At 42.0% G+C, this 24,575-nt stretch overlaps 1 protein-coding gene across 2 annotated transcripts in view; it reads right to left on the bottom strand.

The window, feature by feature from the left end:
* Positions 1–24,575, bottom strand: part of MAP3K20 (mitogen-activated protein kinase kinase kinase 20) — a 181,043-nt gene that overhangs the window by 21,299 nt on the left and 135,169 nt on the right. For both annotated transcript variants that reach the window (XM_055398401.2, XM_055398400.2), the window contains exons 12-16: positions 20,204–20,248; positions 18,385–18,415; positions 18,148–18,287; positions 14,489–14,551; positions 13,195–13,287 (exon numbers count right to left, since the gene is read on the bottom strand). In XM_055398401.2, the coding sequence (XP_055254376.1) occupies positions 13,195–13,287; positions 14,489–14,551; positions 18,148–18,287; positions 18,385–18,415; positions 20,204–20,248 (372 nt within the window). The remainder of the gene's footprint in view (positions 1–13,194; positions 13,288–14,488; positions 14,552–18,147; positions 18,288–18,384; positions 18,416–20,203; positions 20,249–24,575) is intronic.

The following is a 24,575-nucleotide window of genomic DNA, read 5'->3' as shown; positions in this document are numbered from 1 at the left end:
ACTCAATTTGCTAGGGAGAGCTATTGATTTTGGTTTGATGTGAATGACAGAAATGTGGGTATTGATACTTGAATCGGAAACATTCAAGAGTCATTTTGGATGTCCGTGAACAACTCTCCATCGCGACAGGCAGAAATCCAAAGCAGACAACTCTATTCTCTGAGAGCCCATGGGGGCCTTGAAGGACTCCTTTTTGAAACTCATTTCACCCCTGGCAGTCTGCAATGGTTCTGTTATTCACTCACTTGGTTTAAGGTGTTGAGGATTCCTATTAAAATGCAAACAATATAGAAAAGGGTCATACACTGAGCCATCACTAGGGGAGGTGAAAGATCACAAGTTTAAAGTCCAACTACCTGACCTGGAATCCCAGTTCTGCCACTTTCCCCCCAACCTCAGCCAAATCATGTAACCTGTCTGGATCTTAGTGTTCTTTACGAGTGGGTTGTTGTATTTTGACTAAATGAGATAATGTAAACAAAGTACTCAGCACTGTGCCAGACCCAAATTAGGAGCTCCCAAAGACGTAATTATTTGGGGGAAGGGATGGATTGGGAATTTTGGATTAGCAGATGTAAAGTACTATGTATCGATTGAATAAACAGGGTCGGCTGTATAACACAGAGAACTATATTCAATATCCTATAACAAACCATAATGGAAAAATATGAAAAAGAATATGCATACATATAGGACTTTACAGGCGGCGCTAGTGGAACCCACTTGCCAATGCAGGAGACGTAAGAGATGTGGATTGCGGGTTCGATCCCTGGGTTGGGAAGACTTCCTGAAGGAGGGCATGGCAACCCACTCCAGTATTCTTGCCTGGAGAATCCCAGGGACAGAGGAGCCTGGCAGGCTACAGTCCATAGGGTTGCACAGACACGGACACTACTGAAGTGTCTGAACACACAAACATATGTATATTTCCTGTATGGTAGAAATTAATACAACATTATAAATCAACTATACTTCAATAAAATAAAAAAATTTTAACATAAAAAAATAAATAATTACTATTGTTCCCAATATTGGTCACCAACAGAGCTCCAATTTGTTATTACATTAGCCAACCTGTCATCTAGCAGCCGTCTAAGGGAGCAGGCCAGAAGGTGAGTATGGCAGGAAGGTCCAAAGAGTGTCTAGAATAGAGACCTGGCCAGAGTGGACAGGCTGTGTCAAAGCAGCTTCCTTGGGCAGGAGTTTGACCCAGAGGACACTGACTAACTCTGGTGCCAGGGACTTTGTTGGAAAAAAGAAGGTGCAGCCAAGTGACAACATAACCACAACGGCTTTTATGAAGTAAATAGAAGTAAAAAAAAAACTCACTTCTTACATAGATGGATTAGATAGCACCAATTCTGCCCTTCCTGGTTTCAACAGATCTGATGTGGCCCTCCAAACAGAAACCAGCAGATTACTGGAGGTACAAAGGCTATGAAATGTGATGGACAGCCAGAGAGCCTTATCTTGGATGAGGAGCTGAAGTACAGAAGGATAAGTTAACTTGACCAAGATCACACAGACAGCAAATAGTGAAGTTCAGAACTAAACCAAGGAGACCTATTGTGCTATGAAGAGTAGCTTTCCCCTCAGACTTTTCTGAATCCTGAACTTTCCTTGTTATGGGTTAACAAAAGTAAGAATTACAGTCCAGAGGAGTTCCACATTCCAAAGTCAACAAGTAGTCCAAATTATCTTGCGAGTTCTTTTGTAGGACTCCCTGGCAGAGACGGAAATACTGAGTCTCCAATAAGTCCAACAGAGCTAGTTTCCCTCTCCTTTGTTGAAAAAGACCATTGTTAAACGTGAATATGGTGCCATTTCACTGTCTGTAAGCTCCTTTTCTTGACTGATTGGGCCAGAATCTGGCATCACAAACACTTTCCTCCAGCCCTAGCTTAGGCTTCGTGACTAGGGAGGACTGCCACTTTCCAAAGCAGAAACAACCTTCTCCCTTCTGTTTGCATAAGCAAAATCACGGGGCAGGTCCTGACTACCACCGAGTTTCATTTCATAACTAGATTCCCACCCAAGAGGATCCCCCACTGTTCAAATTTGTACCCTGGACATCTCTCCGTTCCGTTCCGTTCCGTCGCTCAGTCGTGTCCGACTCTTTGCGACCCCGTGGACTGTAGGGAGTGCTAATTACTAATCCATAGGAGAAAGGCAGTGGAGCAGGAGCAGAAGCCCTGGGAAACAGCAAAACCTTTCTACTAGCTAGCTAATCTGCCCCTTGGTGCAAACCTACAAGACTTGGGTGAGATTCTGTTGGGGAGAGGGAAGTTTTTGCATTGGAAACTAATGAAAAAAATAATTCTGTTGAGCGCCCAGGATATGTACCATTTATCTCGGCAGCTGCTGAAATACCTGGATAATTTTAGGAGCAAGTGTGTGGTTAATGGAGGATGAGAAAGCATTCTATTTGAACTGCTTCTGCATTGCCAATTATATGAAAAATTTTTCTGAATTAAGATTACTGGCCAAGGAAAACAGAAATTCTTACACTGTGAAGACAACATTCTAAACAACACTCAGTTAATGCTAAATTAAGTATCTCTTTGTGAGAAATCACTATTACATTCTCTGCAAGCTGTTTAAAATTCTTTGGAGTCCTAGGCTAATACACGTGATTCTAAACATAGACATCCCTTCTCTCTCTCACAAAAAAAAAAAAAAAGGAAAGAAAGAAGGAAGGAAAGAAAAAGAACTCATCAGGCTAGAGGTAAATTTCTAAATAGAAAAAAGTGATTGAAGTTAGCACAAAAGTTAAATATTATATTAAGTTCTGGGCAATTCAGAAACGACAATCTATTTTTTTTCCCCTACCAAAATCTTATTGCAAACATGAACATTATAGGTGAATCTTTAAAAATCTAGGAGCAAGATTATTCAGGACATTTGAGGAAGAAATAGACCTCCACACTGAGCTTTCAGGCTCTTATAGATGATCTTTATCTGCAGGTTACAGACATAAGAAAAAATTTTTAATGTAGTTTTTATTAAAGTATCAAAGGATGAGATGGCTGGATGGCATCACCGATGCAATGGACATGAACTTGGGCAAACTTCGGGAGATGGTAAGGGACAGGGAGGCCTGGTGTGTGCAGCCCATGGGGTCACCAAGAGTCAGACACAACTGGGTGACTGAACAACATAATTTGCATACAGTAAAATGTACAGGTTTTTAAGTGTACAGTTCAATGAATTTTAACAACTGTATACACCCATGTAATTACACAAATGGGCTTCCCAAGTGACTCAGTGGTAAAGAATCTGCCTGCCAATCCAGGAGACTTGGATTCCATTCCTGGGTTGGGACAATCCCCTGGAGAAGGAAATGACAACCCACTCCAGTATTCTTGCCTCAGAAATCCCATGGACAGAGGAGCCTGGCCGGCTGCAGTCCATGGCGTTGCAAGAACCGGACATGACTTAGAGACTAAACGACAACAAATTACCTAAACAGGTAAGATATTCCATTACCATAGAAAATTCTCTCATGCCCTTTCCCAGTTAACATCTCCTCCACAACCAGAGGCACCCAGTGTCCCGATTTCTACCACCATAGATTAATTTTGGCTGCTATGGAATTTCACAAAATTGGGATTTTACAGTGTGTAGATTTGTAGCAAGTTCACTTAGCTACACTTGGCATGCCCCGTCAAATGGAGGAGATACAGGTTTTTAAAATCCCCATGTCCACCCTACCCGCTTCCCCATGACCAGAGAAAAAGTAAAATCCCACTGGAGAATGCCCAAGAGTCTAGCAAAGAGGCCCTTCCATCTTTAAAAAAAAAAAAAAAAGGCCTCTACTGAGGGCATATTTTAAAATCTAAAATACAGAGGTCGAAATAAACTTTTTAAGATTCAAGAGGGGGGAAAAAGGGAAAGAGTCTCATAGCAGGCGACTGACTATTTTGAAATGTAAGAAATCATACAAGATGAAATAAAAACACGACAGAAATGTTGGTCATGCTGGTATTAAAAGTAGTAAGATGTTGATGATTTAGGCCTCCGAAGGCTCCTTTACATGCATTGCTATTATCTCGCTCAGCTGCTGGAACCTGCTGTTTTAAAGGCAGGAGAGAAGAACATCCCATGATAGCACCTGGGTTATTTATCATTATGTAGAACCCTGCTACACTCTATTTTATTATGCTGCCTTTAAAAGGAAGATAATGCAAGTATGGTTAATTTGCCTCTCTTCTTTATCTATACAGTGTCGTGACCCATCACAGCTTTGTCCCACGAGATTTGTTTTTCAACCCCAAAGAAATCCACAAGAAACTCTCCCTAAAAATTCCATTAATAACCTCTTTCAGCGCATATAGGTTGCAGGGTCTGGAACTAAGAATGTTTTAATCTCTCCAGCAAAACAATGTCTCATAATGATGTACAGGACTATTGCTGTACTGATGAAGAATCATACATAATTCAGCACCTTTCACTTGGCACCACTGTGATGTCCTCATTAGCCGTGGCTCACAGTGTCTGTCAGATGGTGTCCATGCGAACGCAGGCATTATATTGTCTTTGAGATGTGCAGCTGCTTCCATGACACTGCCAGTATATAAAAACATGACGCCAGTTTGTTTTATTTAGTGCTAAACCTTCCAGTTTGTAAAAACAAGGCTGACACAGAGCCTGACATGAGGCAGTGAAAATAATTAGCTCTCATTTTCTCAGCCTCCTATTTCCTTCTCCCTGCTGTGTTCTCTTTCCACTAAACCACCACATGTCAGTCGAAATGGGAGGCAATTAGTGGGCTCATTTCAGTCCCCACAACTGTGCTGAAAAGAAAGTATTTATGATGGCACAATGAACAGCTGAAAGATTAAATAACATTTGCCTTTTGAAAAGAAAATGACTTCTAGCTAAATGGGCAATTTTTGATTATTCTCAAACAAGCTTAGAGTAGTTGGTTTTTAAAATACAAGAAAGGAAAATGAGTCATTTTTAGGTGAAAGAATCAAATAAAACTTGACACAGTAATGCAAATAACTGATGTTTTATTGCAAAATATGTAAATGCGTTATACCCTTAACAATGGCTTGTGTCTAAGGTCAGGGCAGACCGGTGCCAGCTAGACACCACTGGAGATAAGGTTGTTCTGTTGCCTTTTGGGGGTTTTTTATTTGAGTTGTGGATGGAAAAAAGACTTTAGGGATGGTGCTAAAATAAAGTGAGGAGTCAAGTGAGGTATACTTTCATGATGCGTTACGTACTTGACTGCCTAAAATGGCTCAGATGTTAGTTGACATATTTGGAAAAGACTTTTTTATTTACTTATTTTTAAACTGTATTTGAAATTGGAAGGTACTAAGTATTCATCTCGGAAAAAAAAGAATGGTAAATCTTCTTACTGATTTTTTAATAATTAAGAATCTATTCTGTCTCCAACTGGGTTTCTTAACCAATACAGAAAGTGGTCTGGCTTACCCAATTACTGCTTAAACTGTTAATGCTACAGAATGGGCTGCAAATAAACTTTTACCCAGGACTTTTACTCAAAATACAAGAAAACTTTTACTTAAAATACAAAAACAGCTCTTTCACCTACTTACTTCTCCTGCCTCCTCCCATGTCTCCAGAGATGACTCTAAGAAATACATTTTTTTTTCTTTTTTCTTTTAGAAATACAGTTTTTTGAAAAAAGAAATAACAAGATTGTCCCAGTTAGTAGGCATTACTTATTCTCAGTTCACATCTTAATGTTGATGTGGTTGTCTTATATCTTTAATTTTCCAACATAGTGCTTTTAATTTGACTTCAAATAATCTGTCCTTTTACAGTTGATTATTTCCAAGATCTAAATTTTGGTTCAGGATACACAAGTCACTGTGAGTTATGGAGGCCTTCTCTTTGCAGATCCACAGAGACTTTTCCAAACCTGCTTCTAAAAGCAAAGATCTCTGTTATTATCAACAACTGTGCCTGTCATCATGGAGTTGCCAACGGTGGCTGTTAGAGCCATTTATTTTATTTTTGTTAGAGCCATTTTAAAAGGCAGTCACAAATTTAAGTTTTGTTTCTCTGTTTCTATAATTATATTCTTACTTTTTACAAACTCAAATCCTAAGATATGATTCATACACTATGGTCAGTGTAGCTGTATGAGCCAACAGCCACCCAAGGGGATCTAAGCCAACAGTGGGTTCATGGGGAGCTTGGAGCTCTCTGAGCTGACTACACATTTTAATATAGCTGGAAAGCAGCAATAATATGTTTGTGATTTATTTAAGCCTATGTTTCATCATGCGTGATTCCTTGCTACTCATGATTTTGAAAGGACCACATAATCTTGATCAAGAAGACTAAGAGTGATCCAGTCTGTGCTGGGGCCAGCCCTCATGAGCTGATGACTTTCATCTCTTTCCAACTTCGAGTTTGGTGATGTCAGATTGGCAATTTGAAGTTGGCCATGGTAGGAGTATTGACACCATGAAAAACTGCAAACACTACAAGTCAGGGCTGTTTTCTCCATTTACTAGACATATTCTGGCACACCATTTCTACACATGACTGTCAATCCATCAGCAATGATGTACTGGACAGCTCTCCAGTTTTGTTTTAGTTCTATAGGAGGCTGCCTGGCCTGTTTGACAAAGCGTATAACCAGTGCTAATTAGAAATCAGCAGCAAGTCCTGTGGTCAAATTCTGAACTGTACTGTTCCTTTGCTGTCAATTAAAAATTGTATTTCTTACAGAACCCTACCACTGCAAGCTTATACACCGAGGAGTACAAATACGTACTTGTGTACATGTATCTTATCCTCAAAAATAGTTGGTCTTGAAAAATCAACTTTCCTATGCTGAATTTTTCATAAATGCTAGACATACCAAAGTAAGGCAAAGCACTGCCTTTCAGTTCTTCTGAAATTACAAAACGTGTTGGCTTTTTACTTCCTTACAAAATCCTTTTCTTTGTGCTCTATTTTATTCATGTTTATCTATCCATTTATAAAAACTCTATAATAGGGGGAAAAAAGCCCTATTTGACAGTTTTTGATATGTATAGTGCTCTGAGAAAGGGCCTGGAGGTTCAATTAAGTTTATTAAATGCCACATTTTATAAGCAATCTAATAAAGATGTAAAAGCACAAAAGTGAGTGGGAAGTATTTGTAAAAAGCAGCATTTTTTAACCTATAGATGAAACAACCAGAGAAGCAAAACTATTTACTGAATTTCCTGGGTTGGGGAGTGGGAGAAAGGGGCCAGGTGCTTACAGGGATAGGTGGAAGGAGGGAGGGGGAGGGACACGAATGTCTTCTACTCTGAAGCGGGCAGTTAATGCCGCTTCCACCTTTTCCAAATGTCCCTCTTGTTTTCTCTTTCTGGTTTGCTTGCCTCTTCAAATGTTGCTGGAAGCCTGTCTAATTAAGGGTCCGCTGGAGCCAAGGTGTCCTCCTTCCCCAGGCTTCTCCCCTAAGCCCATCTCTTCTCTACCGCAGGGATCCACTTAGACTCATGGAATCCCAGCTTCAATCAGGTTTCCTTGCCCCATGGGGGAGAAAACGGACTAAGGACTCAGGAGCAAAGTCTATGACTGTCCAGCACTCACAGGGAATGGATGGCTCCTCGGAGAGTCCCCTCCTAACTCTGCTTTTGAATTTTTATGACACAGAGTCTCAAAAGGAGCTCGGTGAGAAAACTGCTGGGTAATTTGATAGTTTATTCCTCAGCAATTTGAGAATCAATGCTCCTGACTGGCGAGTTGATAAGAGATATAATAAGAAACTCTATGCACCTGAATATTCCAATAAAAAGGGTGGTTGCCACCCTGGGGAGTGCATGAAGCTGCCTGAGATTCTGTAAGCCACTTTCCTTTTGTAGCAAGTCAGAGGTCTTAGGTTACAAAACACAAGGCACCTTCCACATGAAACAAAAATAGTGGTGGTTTAGTATTAAATGACCAAAAAAATGTTTGCCTTTTTACTGCCAATGCACCTATTTTGGGGACTGAATCTGATGCTTTTCAAGGGCTTTCCTGGTGGCTCAGTGGTAAAGAATCTGCCCGCAATGCAGGAGCTGCAGGAGACCTGGGTTCAATCCCTTAGTCAGGAAGATCCCTTGGAGGAGGGCATGGCACCCCACTCCAGTATTCTTGCCTGGAGAATTCCATGAACAAAGGAGCCTGGTGGGTTACAGTCCATGGGGTCGCAAAGAGTCGGACATTACTAAAGTGACTTAGCACGCATGCACGCATGATACTTTTCAAAAAGAAGCAGTATGACACAGTGGCTGAGGCCTTGGGCTGGACCTGCCCCTAACTAGATAGGGGCTCTGGGGGAGGAGCTCTTCCTCTCCCCTCCTTCGTTTCCTCCTGGTCTAATACAGGGATACTGCTCCCTGTGAGGGTGAGTTATAATGATCACACCAGAAAAATGCTTGCAGAGTACTTGCCACAGTGTCTGGGAGAGGGATGAAATAATAATAATTATCATAAGCATTTTAAGCACCTCACCCAGGAAACCTGAGCTGAGAAAGACCCAATTTCTGCCAATACCACTGTCAACTTCGAGGCTGCCTCAATGCACAATATTATTTAAATTGATAATTAATTTTACTCTGTAGAAATGGGTAAATGGGTGAAACTCATTCTCAACTTCTTATTAATTTAAATTGTCAGGAAAGCCTTTGGTCCAATTATTTCCCCTGCCAGGTTGTCTCAGAAAAGGAAAGGAAAAAGGATGTTGGTTTCATTGGTGGACAAATTCTTGAATCACTCAAGGTGCTGGAGTCTGGTGAGGGCCTGGTCATCTCGAGAGGTGGAGTCAGAGTCAGGGTCTCTGACTAGCAAAGACTGAGGTCACAGTCAGGGGCTCTGACCACTGGAGCTGGCACAGGCTCCCAGACGTGAAAGGCTTTCCTTGGTTTGGTCTCACTTATGTGCCATAATCCATCTGGTTGTAAAATGAAGCTTAAAAAAAAGAATTTAGTCTGAGTTCTTTGACCATAAAAGTTGACAGGTCTTACAAGGAAAGCCTTTGTTTTCTACATATATTTGTGGATAAGGCCATATTTCCATTGTTTTCTCTCAGCAGGCCAGTTACTGCACAACAAACCAATTTTAAATGGTAGCTAGCTGGTGGTCCTTTTCAGAGGCAGTGGGAAAACACAGCTACTATTTTCATGATAAAGTCATAGTCATACATTATTCCCAATAGCTGCCTTTAGAATACATCTTTCATTTTAATTGTTTGGAGAGAACTTCCAAAGCCTCAATGTTCTCATTTAACTTATTCCAGTCATGGAGATGGGGGTAAAGGCTGCACCTTTTCCATAAAGATGGGCTTATGGGAACTCAGTTAATTGGAATTTTGAGGATGTCTTTTTCTCTTGGGTTCCACCTTGAAGGGTCAATGTAACAAGGTTTTCATGTGGGGAATTGAAATAGCAATTTAAAGCACATTTGTGAGAAGATATTTCATAATGTTAGGATATAGCCTAGCATATAATTGGGTAATTTAGATCTGGACACTAATTTACTTGAGGATTATTTTGTGAATGTCTCCAGATGGCTTAAATATCTCAGGCCAGGAATGAGAGCAAGTACATGTTTAATATAAAGGTTATGATGAAGATATAATTTCTGGTTTCAGCTCTATCCTCTCCTCACCCTAGGCTGGTAACACACTTTCTCTAATCAAAAATGACAATACCATGTGCCTTATGCATCTCACAGAAATGCCAAGAGGGTAAATGAGGTGACAAGGATGAAATAACTTGAGTTCTTCGGAAAGAAGGACTCTCTAAGCCTAAGTTTTAAATATTATATTCAGAAAATTATTTGCAGAGGACCATGAGCCTCTTCGAGCTCATATTCAAAACATCCCTTCCAAAAAAGCTTTTCCTGGAAATTCCCTGGAGGTCAGGACTCCACGCTTTCACTGCTGATTGAACCCCTGGTTGGGGAACTAAGATCCTGCAAGCTACAGGTACAGTCAAAAAATTGGGGGGGGGGATGCTTTTCTTTTCTTAATCAACCTCACCCATTCCATTTACTTCTTTACACTTTTAGCGCCTTGGTGTTACATTTGCACTGTATATTTCACTTTTCATCTATTGCATTATAATGTCATCTAGCCAGTTGATCACCCTAGAAACCTGGGCACCATCCTGGCTCCTCCCTCAGACCCCAACTCCTGCTAGAGATATGGTCTGATCAGTTCTTTGGATGCATGCACTTCCATGGCACTGTCATAGCCTCAGCTCCTGTCCCTTTTCATCTGGTTGTCTCTCTGCCACACACAGGCCTTTCTCACTCTATCCTCAGTGCTTTCCAATTCACCCAGCTCATCTGTGCTTTTGAGAGATCATTTAAAAACATAAATAGAATCCTCTCTCGTTGTTCAGTCACTAAGTCATATTCGCCTTTTTTGTGACCCCATGGATGATTTCCCAGGCAAGAATTACTAGAGTGGGTTGCCATTTCCTTCTCCAGGGGATTTTCCTGATCCAGGGATTGAACCTGCATCTCCTACATTGCAGGAGGATTCTTTACCACTGAGCCACCAGGGAAGCTTCTCTACGTCATGCTTGCTGCTGCTGCTGCTAAGTCGCATCAGTCGTGTCCGACTCTGTGCGACCCCACAGACGGCAGCCCACCAGGCTCCGCCATCCCTGGGATTCTCCAGGCAAGAACACTGGAGTGGGTTGCCATTTCCTTCTCCAATGCTTGAAAGTGAAAAGTGAAAGTGAAGTCGCTCAGTCGTGTCCGACTCTTCGCAACCTCATGGACTGCAGCCTATGAGGCCCCTCCATCCATGGGATTTCCCAGGCAAGAGTACTGGAGTCGGGTGCCATTGCTTTCTCCCTACGCCATGCTTAGAACTCTTCAAACTCCTTAGCTTAGCACACGAGACAGTTCTTTTTCTGGTCTCCAGTCACCCTTGTGGCCTAAACTCTCACCATTCTATTCCACCCACCCTGTGCTAAGTTGCCTCAGAGGGAGCGAGGTTTGAGTTGAGAGGTCTCATAGAAATTAGCCCAAAGAAGAGCTGCCTGTGTTTTCCTAGCTTCTGAACTTTTATACATGCTGTCCCTTTTGCCTTCAATGTCTTCTCCCTAACCTAACAGTTCTTGATGGTTTTCAAATTTTAGTTCAAGCATAACGTCTACCGTGAAGACGTCAAGATCCTCCTTTGACTCCTTTCAGTACCCATCCAGCGTGCTTTCAGTGAATGATGTGCATGATATTGTAAAAATGCATCATTCTGTATCAAAACCACTCATTGATCTTATCTTAGACTATGGGTTTCTTGCAAGGCAGTGCTATACTTTTAAACTTTGCATTGTGAACATCTAGCAGAGAGCAAGGCACACAGTAGGTCCTTGGTAAATGTCTGCTGAGTGGATGGATGAAATTCTTATTCTGCATGGGTGACCAAGGATCAGCAAATAATCAAAAGTTCCAGTGGCTTGAGGCCTCGTGGATAAGCAGTAACTTAAGAAGTCTATATACTATCATGGTCAAAACCAGACTACTGTATTTGATCTCCAATATTGTTTATAGCTTCTGATTTTTACTATGTGTGTATTAACAAGTCATTTCTTTGTGAACTGAAAATAATTTTCTTGGCTGAAACTACTCTTGGCAAGTCTTTTTCAAGAAAATTCTTGCCCCTTCTTTTACCTCCTACAAGCCATAAAAATGTTTAAACACAGAATACTCATAAATTAAGTCCCATAGAGCTGCAGATGCCAAAGAAGGCAAATTACAATGTGCAACTTATTTATCACCAGATGGACCTGGGGTATCCACAGGCACAGACTCTCAGGATTGGAAAGGCCCTTGGTTATTGTTGGAGAGGAGCTTACTCTCCTATTCCCCTTTCTATAGCTGCTTCTATCCACAGGAATGAATAGACAGTGATCCGATCACAGAGGAAGAAGAAAAGCGTTCCTACACCAGACACCTGGAGTCAGAGCAGCTTTCACTCATCCAAGTTCTGTGGCCCAAACAAGGAGCCTAAGATTTCCATTCAGCGAGAGCATCAGTATACCTGCAGTGGTGCAGGTAAAACACTCTGTCAGGTGTCTAGAAAGAGTATCTTTTGAAGCCCCAGGGGAAACTAACCCCTTGCAACAAGTTCCTATCATTCCCAAGTGCTGGTTCCAGGAATGGCCTGGGGTAAGCAAGGTTTAATTAGTGAGGGCCAGTGGGCCAGCTGAGCCCCACCAGCTCTCCCAAAGCAAAGGGCTCAGGTAGTGAGGAATTGTATTTACAAGGTCTCTTTGTGGCATCAAAGGAAAGGTACCAATAGTGCAGTAGTTACGAGCTTGGTTCTGGGGTCAGAGAGGCTTGTGTTCAGATCCTTCTTCTGCTACTTGCTAGCCATGTAACCCTTGGACAAATTATTTAGCTTTTCAGATCCTTAGTCTCCTTATTTGTAAAATGAGGAGAAATAGCACCACACCTGAGTCCTGCATGCCTGGAACACAATGAGTGGTCCCTATTAGTAGACGCGATCACTATTACTAGCTATCCACAGTAATCCAAAGTAACACCAACCTATTATGATTCCAATTCACATGCCATCTAGCCCAAACCACTTGCCCAGATTCTAAAAACAACATCGAGTAGCACTCCAACTGAACGAGGATCTGCCACCCCACCCAGAGCTGGTAATTTGGGTTTCCATTTTGCCTACAGTTCCATTCTCGGTGCTGTTCTACTCTCAGTAAAAGTGATCTCCCTTGAAAAACAAAGAAACTGGCAGGACTTTCCTGGCAGTCCAGAGGTGAAGACTCCATGATTGAAAGGCAGGGGCCCCGGGTTTGACCCCGGTCAGGGACTAAGACCTCACATGTCATGGGGCACGGCCACAACATAAAATTAAACAACAACAAAACCCAGAGAAACTGGAATCAGGAAGCACAAGCGATTACTCTACTGTCTGCACCCCCGACCTTAACCCCCTCCCCTCCCCCTCCCCGGTCTGCAGTGAGTTTCCTTGAGGGTTTGGGTGGCCTCACTCAGGACTCTTCAGCTAGATGAGAAAGATTCCTAGACTGGCTTACAGAGGCAGTTGGCAGCCTTTCAACTAAATTCTATTTTATAAAGTCTATAAATTTACTCAGAATCATGTTACCAGCTGGTAGGGGGTATATAAAACCACTGAGTTCCAGGAGAGAAAAAGAGTAAATTAGACTGAAATTTATCCAAAGGACTTAAAATGTGATTTACCTGTAGGCCAGTCCCAGGTTTCAAGTGAAAACCAAAAACAAGTTCAAGATTCACTATTTTTTCCTCATTTTCTTCTGGTTCACCTATTGATCCCTGAAACAGAAAACCAAGCACTGTTTATTTCATATAGTGTTTTTACTTTTACTTTTCACGTAAAGGAAATGATTTCCCAGCACTTCTTTTTCCATTCTAATCTACTGTTTAATTTCTTTCTTTTTTTTTTTTATTATGTCACACATTCCAATTGCTTAAAGCAAGAGAAACGACATATTAAGCCTTGGAGAACTTTGTCAAATGATTTGTCTCGTGTACTACAAACTGAACGCCACCGTCTTACATTTTTCACAATGCATCTTGTGTTGTGCATTGTTTCCCTAGAAATGTACTCTGTCCCTTCACTTTGAAAATTTCACAACACTTGAGATATTTACACCCTATTCCCAAAGAAGAATGCAGTTCCTAGAGTATCTGCAGATGGAGGGCCAAGCAGAGGAACAAAATGAACATTTGAGGGCTCAGAGATGGAAAACTAGAGTGGTTGGTGAATGAGAAGAGTTCTGTGTACTTCCTGCAAGTATCTACTAATTTTATAACAAATTATGCCAACACCTTTAGACTATAGTTAAAATATAATATGTTAAATATGCGGCTTCCCAGGTGATGCTAATAGTAAAGAACCCGCCTACTAATGCAGGAGACATAAGAGACGCAGGTTTGATCCCTGGGTTGAGAAGATCCCCTGGAGGAGGGCATGGCAACCTACTCCAGTATTCTGGTCTGGAGAATTCCAAGGACAGAGGAGCCTGGTGGGATACAGTCCATGGGGTTGCAAAGAGTCGGACACAACTGAAGTGACTTAGCACGCATGCATGTTAAATATATTAATACTAATACGTTATTCAAACAATAAAACTTCTACCCCTCAATTCAAGTAATCATCCAGAGCTTAGCGTGTGAATTCCTTCAGCAGCTTCCACGTTGGACAAAGTTCTGCAGAGCCAGGTGGGAGGCCAGAAGTCCTCACCTGCAGTGTTAGCCCTTATGTCCCCCAGCTATTAAGGTGACATGTGTTGTTCTTATCATGATTGTATTGTTAATATTTCAACTTGCAGGGAACAAGTGTATTCAATATGTGCACATCCTAAGCTTTGCTCAAAGGGCCTTTTGTTGGACAGATATGATTAAATTTCACTTCAAACAACAGTTCCCGACATTGGCAAATTTAGGTGTGGATGTGGCAGGTGCATATGTCAATAAAAGTTGCATATTCTCAGTAAGAAAAAACCTTACTTACCTTAATCAGTGGTGGGAAGTGAAACAAGTTTAGGTAATCATGGGTTAATTTCTCAATGGCTGACTGTAAAAAAAAAAAAATATTAATGACCCGATAATGCCAAGAAAGGATTAAAGTTATTGTGCACATATAAAGGCATTCTTTATTTATGTACTCCACAAAATGCCTTGGGGATGTTAATATCCAACATCTACTGAGAACAAACCTGATTGTTCAAAGTAGTGTAGGTAGTTTTATAATTATTGAATGGAACAGGAAGATACTTTAAAGATGTCAAATCTCAGAGTAAAAAAATTAGTAAAAGCTTTCTTCAAACCCTGGTAGAGTACAGTAGTAACAAGTCAATATTCTCGCTTACAGAATGCAGTCGTCACCCCGAGTAACTGTGGGGAAAACAACAAAGAACACTAATATATCACCAGGGGCCCCCTTTAGGGCTGAAACCTCACTGAAGGGCTTACTGCATTGTGCGGGCTTTTCTATGGATTTCTGTCCAAAGCTCTGTCCCCCAATGCAGCACAAAGAACTCTTAAAGGAAAGGAGGACAATTTAAATTATGATTCTTTTTCATACTCATCAGGCATAATCCAGCTTTTCTGTGAACCAAACATATCACATAGAGAATAAAAAAAGTACCAATGTGAGAAAAATGAGATGCATTTTTCTAAAGTGAAATGAAAGCCGTTGACACCTGACAATGTAATCAGCACTTATTGGATGTTTGGCTTTATTCTTTCTACATGGGCTTCCAGGCTCAACAAGGCGGGAGCCAAGACAGGCTGAACAGGGCAATAAAGTAGCAAAAGGGGAGGTGGGCAGACCATCCACTTTCCAATTTTACGATCCACCATCTGTGGGCTGAGAGGCTCACTCACCTAGAAGGTTTACAAAAATGCCCTGCCTGCCTCAGTGGGAGAGCAGAGCGTGGAGGGCACTTTCTCACCCTCAGGATCGGAGGGGTGGGGTGGGGTGTGTGTGTGTGGTGTGTGTGTGTAGCACTCTGACAAGGACCAGGTGGGCTCCTCCAGGCTGGAGGTCCTAAATGGCCCAGCTCGAAGGATCCTTTCTTTATCTTCATTGCCTCAAGAGTATATGCAATATATCCCTTTCTGCATTGGCTTGGCCAAAAAGTTTATTCAGTTTTAAGTAAAAATAAAAGACATTTTTCATTTTCACCAAGACTTCATTGCACAATGTATTCGCTAGCCAAATGAACTTTTTGGCCAACCCAATATATGTGGAATCTAAAATATGACACCAACGAACCTCTCTATGAAAACAGAAACAGAATCACGGACATAGGGAACAGGCTGGTGGTTGGCAAGGGGGTGGAGGTAGGGTGGGAGGCTGGAGTTAGCGGGTGTAAGCTACTGTACATAGAATGGATAAACAACAAGGTCTGACTGTACAGCGCAGAGAACTGTATTCAGTATCCCATGAGAAACTGTAACGGAAAAGAATCTTTTTTTTTTTGAAGAATATATGCAGGATGCTCCCAGACCTCCCAGGGAAAGGTCTGTTTCCATGATCCTTTCCCCTTATTCTTTCCCGCTCATATAAGCTTATTTGTCAGAAGTGCCTGGGACCCCAGCTGAGATTAAGAGAGTGTCACCTGTGGGCTAAGCACCCCAACCCTTCCCCACCCCTGGGACAGCCACTGTTAACATGGCCCTGGCTTTGGCAGAAGTGGAGGGTCTGCAAACCTGACTTTTGAGACCCCCACCTCTGGGGACTGACTGTCTTTCTGTGCACAGGCAGACTCTTCCAGGAGTTTGAGGGGTGTCTCCAGTCCCCGCAGATGCTGGTCACACCCTTCCTTTGAAACGCAGGACAGACACTGTACTCCCAACTGCCAAGACTCTGAATTAGAGAAGCTGTATGTACATGTTTTATCTCTTTTCTGGGATGTAAATTCCTTAAGGGCAGGATTCTTTGTTTATTCACAGGCCCAGGACTCTGATTAGCAGGTATCCACTGTATTTGTTGAACAATAATTAGTAAGTCTGGATATTGCTTGCTTTAATGATATCAACCAGCATGGAGAGAAGCTTAGACTGTCCTAGGCTGGGTCTGGGAATATTGAAATCACTGCGGCTGCAGTGAAGAGAGGCGAAGGGAGTTGGGAGCTTCTTTTTGGCATCTGCTAAATAGGACAAGATTTACCAGATCTCTCTCTTTGAACCCTGAAACTCGTCTCTCTGTAACAGAGAAAAGAATATTTCCTACTGTGGGACATCTAAGCCAGCACTGCTTTTCAGGATGAATTTGCCCACAGTCATAGGTTGAGATTAAATTATTTACTGGCATTTGAGGTGTATGTGTATGCATGAGATTTCCTGTCCATCTTCTGAGAGGAAGCAGATGATAGGTTAAGGCTAAGCCATCATCCAAAGAGTGCCGAGGGGCTGTAAGAATGTCTTTATATGGATCCAGGGCCCACAGGATAGGAGTGGATGTGTTCTCTTTGGACCTCAGGGAAGATTTCCCTGGAAAGCCTGGTATCAGTAGCCCCAACTGAGGAAAAGAGAACAGTTGTTGGCATGTTGGTAGAGCCTCTGTCACGATGTGGATTTGGATAAGAAGTTGCTTTTTCTACACTTCCTTCTTTATTCTATCTCTCTTCTTTCTAACGTGTGCCTACCCCTCCATCCACTGACACTGGAGTTGAGGTGGTTAGGAGAGCAAATTTGATTTTCTCATAAGATCTCTCTTGAAACACACCTCTGATTAATAACAAGGTGAACACAGATGCAAGCAAGTGTGGTTTGGTTTGAGTAACTAAAAAGCAAAACATAACAAAGAAACAAAAAACCAGATCTGGTTGTTAAACTACCAAAAAAAAAAAAAAAAGGCAACAACAAAAACAGAGGTTTAGCCTTGAAAGGGTTCAAGACTGAAGTTTTGGGGGGAAATGTTAGGATTTCCCGAGAAGATGAGGGATAAGAATATACATAGGGTGGTGTCTATTCAGGTCAAAATTTGGAAGATTGCAGACTGAACACACAATTCCCATGACTTTAGATGCTGTGGTGGTTCAAGCTTCCCTCAGTCTACAGACATGCTCTGGCATTGCTGGGGTCCCTAATGGATATCCAGTCTGGCCTCAAAGAAGTCGCCTCCTACTATTGCCTGGGGGCTGGCAGCTCTGCCTGCGCACGCCGCCTTAGTGTACGTGACGCTTCCTCCCGCACTGAGGCCTCTCCACAGGTGAGGCCTTGTTCCCAGAACACCTCCTGCCCGTGTCCTTCACCTGCTCAACACCTCCTGGTTCTTCCACTCTCAAGTCCTTCATAACTCCTTCACAGAAGCCATTCCTCAGCCCAACCTCATCTCTCCTTTGTGGCCTTTCTTAAAGCCGTCATGCTAATCATTTTTGCACGATCAATACCTGTCTTCTTCACTAGACCAGAGACATCCTGAGGACACGGGGTGCTATGCAGGTGTATCCAGGTGACTTCTGCTGGACCCAAAGTCCAACTCTTTTGTTTGGGGATTATGTGGAGGAAGTAGGGGTCCCATGGGGGCAGCAGCTAATGCTCAACTGGTATGAAGTATGGCGCCATGACCATCAGCTCAGCCTCTAACACGACACATGACCCACTCCATAGTAAGCGCTCAATAGACATTTGCTGACAGAATGGTCTCCCTTTCTGAGGTACCTTTAAATGGATGATGTGCCCCTTGGAGACGATGCCCATGTCTTTCAAGTCTTCTTCCTCGAGAAGAAGCAGTCGCTTTCCTGTAATGTTGTTTTCCTTAAACAAGCTTGCATACACACTCATCTCTGCTGAAGAGTCACCTGAAGGGAGTGATTAGAAGGCAGAATAAAATTAGACTCAGTTACATCCCAAGCAAAGTTAACTTCATGAATTAAAAAGGTAAGTTATTCCACTTGCCTTTTCTGACGAGCTGCTGAACCCAAAAATACTGTGGAAGAGAGGACACACATCGTTTTGAAGATTCATTCATGGTCTGTGGCCAGACTTAACAGTAAGACACATAGTTGTTCAGTGGATAAAATATGTTTAATTCTTGCTCAACCACAAAGGGAAAACTGAAGATTTTCTCTTCATTGTTTCCAAGTTTTCAAATTGGAGATATCCCTCCCTTTGGGGATCTTGGGCCCTTGGAGGACTACTGGTTTTACTTCTTATTTCAAACACATTTAAAAATTCTTTTGAGAAGATTCTTACTTATAATTCTTACTTATTCCATTCACGTGCCAGTAGTCCACCGGGGTGTTCGAGGGCACTGGTTTACCCAGGAATTATATGAAAAACAGGGACCATATGGCAATGGACAGAAAAATGGATAATATGCATCCTCTGTTCTAGGCCTGCTCATGAAGTAGCTTTGTGGCCCAAGACAAGTTAAAGCATGGAGCTTTCTACACAGAATGAGGTTGGACCCAGCGACCTCAGTCCTGACTGTCACTTGGCACATGTTTACCACAGCCCCTCACACTACCCAGGCAAAGGGACATAGAATGGTGGGGCCAGACCCAGTTCTCTAGGGAGCCCTTGACCCTGGAGTTTTATTTAAATGGTTTGAAAACCACTCAACCTCAGAGCAAAGACTAAAAATAGCTGTTGGAGTTCAGTGCCTTTGAAAACATTTCTTCTCAAATGAGACGGGTCAACTTTGCAGCAGGGGATGAAGGCATTATATCCAGTCTGTGAACAGAGGAGATCCTAAGTCCTCGCTCGTTAAGCAGTGCTGGCAGGAAATTTAGACTCCCTGGGGTTTAAGGGAATGGGAAGTAGAGGCAGCGGGTGCCAGCATCCTCCCCGCACGGAAGCCACAGAGATGAGCTCGTCTGAAAGCAGCATCACTTCAGCAGAAGACCAAGGGCAGGATGGGATGTGCCCCGGCCCAAAAACCGGACCAAGTCTGGTAAACCTACCAGAGACCTTCCCAAGGGCTTCTAGTAACAAGTTGGATCTTGGGGTACCAAGTCTGTTTCCTGGGGTGTGGGCCTGCTAAGGTTGGCATACAAGCTTTTCCCCTACTTTTCATTTAACGAAACCCTGAACTTATAAGTTGAACCCAGACAGACATAAACCCCTGAGGTCTCTGATCAAGAACTCTTAGCCCTGTTTTTCACCAACGAAACAAGCTGCAGAGATACAACAGGCTAAGGAGGCTTGTTCCTCAGGGTGTTTACCCAGAGTGTAGGGTGTGGGATTTCCTTTGGATTTAAACAGTCTTTTCACATCCTCTGCCAAACACGGGGCTTGTCTGGCTCCAGCTGGGGAGAAGTGTCTGGGCACTCAGGTCTGTTCTTTCTTGGGAAGGTCAGAGTAAAGATGGCAAAATGAACAGGGCTAAGGCACTGCCTTTACCAAATCTTTCCCCACCATGGTTCAAGTCCAACCCTGATCTTCTGGGAAAACTTAAGATCACTTTTTTTCCCTGGTATGTTCCTTTGGTATCCTGGGAAGCCCCTTTAACTGGGATTCATTACTGCATTCTGGAATACCTTTCAGAGCAAATAGGGAGGTGGAATCCTCTTGTAAGATTTGATGAGATACTTGCTTTGCTCGAGGCCTTACTTTAAATTATTACTGCCTTAAAAATAGAAAAACATGGAATCTGTCAACTTCTCCTACTTAGACTTTCCTAAGGCCCAGACCCCTCTACCTGCATTTTTAACTTGCGGACCTAGTTATGAACTCCCTGCCCAGGTTGAAGGAGGCATTAACAGAAGCAGCTTACCACGTCATCTTCTGTCCAAGCACCAATCTCAAAGGAAGGCAGCAGCTGCATGGGAAATATGAATGAAATGGAAAAAAAAAAAGGAATATTATCATTGTCTTTTTGGCTTATCCCCTCTTTTCAATATTTTAGCTTGGGGCCGATGCTCTGGCTTGGTTCTTTCTGCAGGTTATGTTGAATGGAAACCAATTTTCCTGCCTGTTAAGAGGAATTTCTCGGGGTTCTAAGGATGGTGCCCACAGAAGCCAATCGAGTGTATCAACCTCTCAGTGACAATTCACTGCGCCTGGTGAACTGTCACAGTGGGACTGCACATCATGGGGTTTTCCTCTCTTCATAGTTGGCACCCTGAGAGTAGTTTGACCTCCCACAAGAAAGCCTTGGAAGTCGAGGAATTTCTGACGTTTGTCAGACACCAGGGCCTTCTTCGGGATTCTCAGTCAACATGGAGATCATTTGATTTTATTAATGAAAATTCCAAAGCAACCACTTGGTAACTAGATGTCGTAGATGCTTATTTTTAGAGGGGAATTTCTAAGTTTTAACTAAATGTCTTACTTGCACTATATTTTAAAACCAAATATTAGAAGGACATGTGAAATCGGAGCTGTCCGAAGGAACTCAGGTTGCGGAGTTGCTCTAACTAAAATTAAAGTAACCACCCTCGCTGGCAAGTGTACAAACAACTCTTTGGGAGGACTCCCCCTGGCCATTTTCAAACCAAAGGGCTACTTGCTTCAATATATGTTCCATGGCCACAGACTAAGTAATAAATATTGAGGTGGCCAAAAAGTTTGTTGGGGTTTTTCCATAACTTCTTATGAACATTTTGACTAACCCAATACCTACATAATGGGGAAATAAAATCTGTGTCTCATGACCTGAATTAATTTGCTTTAGCCATTATCATCCTTGTGGCTCAGTGGTCAAGAATCTGCCTGCCAGTGGAGGAGATGTGGATTCAATTTCTGGGTTGGGAAGATCCCTGGAGAAGGAAATGGCAACCCACTCCAGTATTCTTGCCTGGTAAATCCCATGGACAGAGAAGCCTGGCAGGCCACAGTCTATGGGGTTACAAAAGAATCGGACACAACTTAGCAACTGAACAAGAGCCATTACTTGCCACTAACTCTAACTTGCCAGAATGGTTGGACTGCTCATGAGATAATGTGGCAAAGTATATTTCAACCCCTGTTACAAATAATATATTTTTTGTGTGGGTGAGTTGAAAAAAAAGTTGGATTTGGATACTTTTATGATTATGTAAAAATCAGAGGGTGGGTGACTAACGCTTCTAATCTGCACGTTATTTTTAATTCACATGCTCAAAACCTTGCTAGAGAAGTCATACCCCTGCTTTCAGGGAGCTTTTAATTTAAGGGGGTGAAGTAGGTATGGATTTTACTTTTGGAGGAATTCACCTTCATCTCAGTTTCCTCAGTGCCCAGCAGAATGCCAGGCACATAATACCTGGTAAATCTTTGTTGAACAACTTGTAGAATGAGTAAAATTGAAGGCTGCATCTACTACAAAGCTCAATTCTCTGGTATAGACTTCAATGTCTATGGCTATACCATGGAAAAAGGATGTTTTATAGACTAACATGGGGATGGAAGTGGCTTGAGCTGGCACAGCAGGGTAAGGAGAAGAGAGGTGACTCCTGGACAGGAGGAGCAACAAGGCGGGACACTGACAGTGGGGCTGGAAGAAGAAGGAAGGATAGGTGTGTCACATTTGCTCCAGGCACAGTGTGTGCATGTCTCAAGATAAAGGGGAAATGCAGCCAACTCCAGGGGGCTACGCAGAATTATTTGAAAAGCCCACTAGTTACAGTGAACCTGAATGCATAGAGCTGGAGATGGAGAGAGAAGTTGCAAGGGCACAAATCGCTGCCGCTCCACATGCATGCCGCTACCCCACGTGCTTCAGTTCCCACAGGGCTGCCCCTTCCTCCTCTGAAATACTTAGTGTTTGTAGTCACATGCGCTCGTCTGCTTGAATCATGCAGGAAGGAGTGACTTGAGAAATAGGATCAAAAACAGAACTCGATCAAAGAAAACACATGACAAGTTTCATTTCTTCACGGGGCAGCTGTATATAGCTGCAGAAACATGTCATTCCGTTTTCCCATCATGGGATCAAATGTGAAACAAGGAAATTATTGGATTGGTTCAAGAAAAAGCAGACTGCACCTCAGAGATGGCCCCTGCGTCAAGGCTGGCTTTACAGGGAGTGGGTGTGTATGTTTTGATTTTTTTATACAAGCCCCAAATGTTGCGCTAAACAAAACTGATAAATATTTCTTGAATAAAGGTTGTAAGTGAAACGACAAATCAAAACCAACATCTCTGGTTTTCATGTCAGAAGGAGAGGGGAAGAGTTCTCTTGAGCTCTGAGAAAGGCTTATCAAGATGATGCCAAGGGAAACGCACTGGATGCAGGGTGAGACCTTGCTCTGGTAGGATTCTTGCACGCTGCTTGCAAAGATCAGTGAGAGGAAGGCTGTGGAGCCAGGCACAGCTTCAAGATGGTTTGAATTTGGCAGGATGGGGAAGAAGAGCTAATGACCTCCAGCCACAGAGTGGCTTCCCAGTTCCTCTATGTCTGCTGCACCTTGTCAACATATCAGTGTTTCTGCTGTAGGGTGCGTTCTAAGTCTTTCTGTCTCTCTTTGGGGATTAAAAAAAAAAAGACCATTTACCTCCTGACTGCCCCATCACTTTACAGTTTCATTATTAACACTCCAATTGATTTCAGGAGATAAGAGCTCACACTCATGGGCACGTGTGTGACAATGATTCATTCAAAGGACGTTGCGAATCCAATCTAACAAACCTCTGATATACACAGCCACACATAACAAAGGGATTTACTGTCAAAACGTTTATTGCAAAATGGAGTCTTGAAACAAAGGAAAGCAAAGAGAAGTTCACATCAAAATGAAATGTATGACACCAACTTGGATTTCTGAATACATAGTGGGTTTTGTGTTGGAATATCAAATTCCAACAATGAACTCAATAACTGAGTAGTCTTACCACACAAGAGTAAAATTTAATCTTCCATACAAACATGATACAAGATTTTGGCATACGACTTGCTCAGAATAACATTGCGATAGAATATTTGAGAAAAACGTTTTGTTAAAAAAAAAAAACAATAAAGTGATAATACCATCTATTCAAAGCTCACACTCAAAGAATATAAATATTTTCTATCATTTAGTACAAAAATTTTAAAACAGTGCAAAAGCAATATGTGCAGTGTATTGTATCTGACATTACAAGATCTATTATTCTGCACACGATATAAAATAGTCAATGTAGGTGCCTGAAACTCTAATTCTGAAGTAAATAATCACATGCCAGAAAGCTCGTCATAGGCAATGGAGCGCCAACTAAGCTGGAGTCCGAGGAAACATAGCTAGTTGCCCAGATGTCCTGGTAGGTACTCATTCCTTCCTCATCAGAGAGGCTGCAGCTAGAGCTATCAGGCTGTGCTACAATCAAAAGAACAGAACAGATTCTTCTCTCTGGCAATGCTTAAAATCTAAACAGGAAAACAGTCTTATCCCAAAGCAGCAAAAGGTACCTGATTATAGAAAACGTGTGCTCTATTATATATACGGAATAGTAGATTCTGCTAGTCTCAAGAGGCAGTGTGTCAAAGTCTAGTATATCAAAAAAAAAAAAAAAGGATCAAGGTTTAACTCAAAATAAGTTTTAAAATGATCTTTCATGAAATTCTTACCACTTCAATGAAACCTCTGAAAAACAAAGTTGTGTACATCATAGTGCCATGAGAAATCATTTTAGATCTCTCCCAAACCTTCCCCTCACCCCCAATTCCTTGATTTTCATGGGGATCAAGTTTGAATTCCCCAGTTGGTGTTAAAGTCTAACAAATCTACTGCATATTAAAAATCACTGGCTATAAAATAGCCCTCAACATTTCCAGAGCATCAGAAACAAGTGCGTCTTCAACCTCTTCCCATTGGTTATTTACGTAAAATATTAAAATGTGATTTTTCTTAAAAAAAAAAAAAAAAAGACCATTAAAGAAACATGTCCTTTTAAGTTAACCTGGCTACTTCGCAGAACTGTAGCTACCTCAGTGATATTTTCTTTTTTATTTATTGTGAAATCAGCGTAACAGGAGACTAACACCTTGCCCCTGTCTCTTAGTAAATTTAGCTGTTTCATAAACTTTCTACCAGCATTCTTAAGGGGAAAGAAACAATTTCCATAAGTAAGGATTTAAGATAAGTGACATGAATTGACAAAATTCAGATTGCATAAGTAGTTGTAATTCTGAAAATGCATCTTTTGACTTGGGTAATTATGTTTATGGGGAAAAAATGAGATGTGGAACT

The sequence above is a fragment of the Moschus berezovskii genome, chromosome 2 (genome assembly GCF_049115385.1).
Source record: "Moschus berezovskii isolate FMDL1 chromosome 2, NW_MosBer_1.0, whole genome shotgun sequence".
In the NCBI taxonomy this organism is placed as follows: domain Eukaryota; kingdom Metazoa; phylum Chordata; class Mammalia; order Artiodactyla; family Moschidae; genus Moschus; species Moschus berezovskii.
The sequence above is the reverse complement of the archived record's forward strand: the minus strand, read 5'-3'. Positions and strand labels throughout refer to the sequence as shown.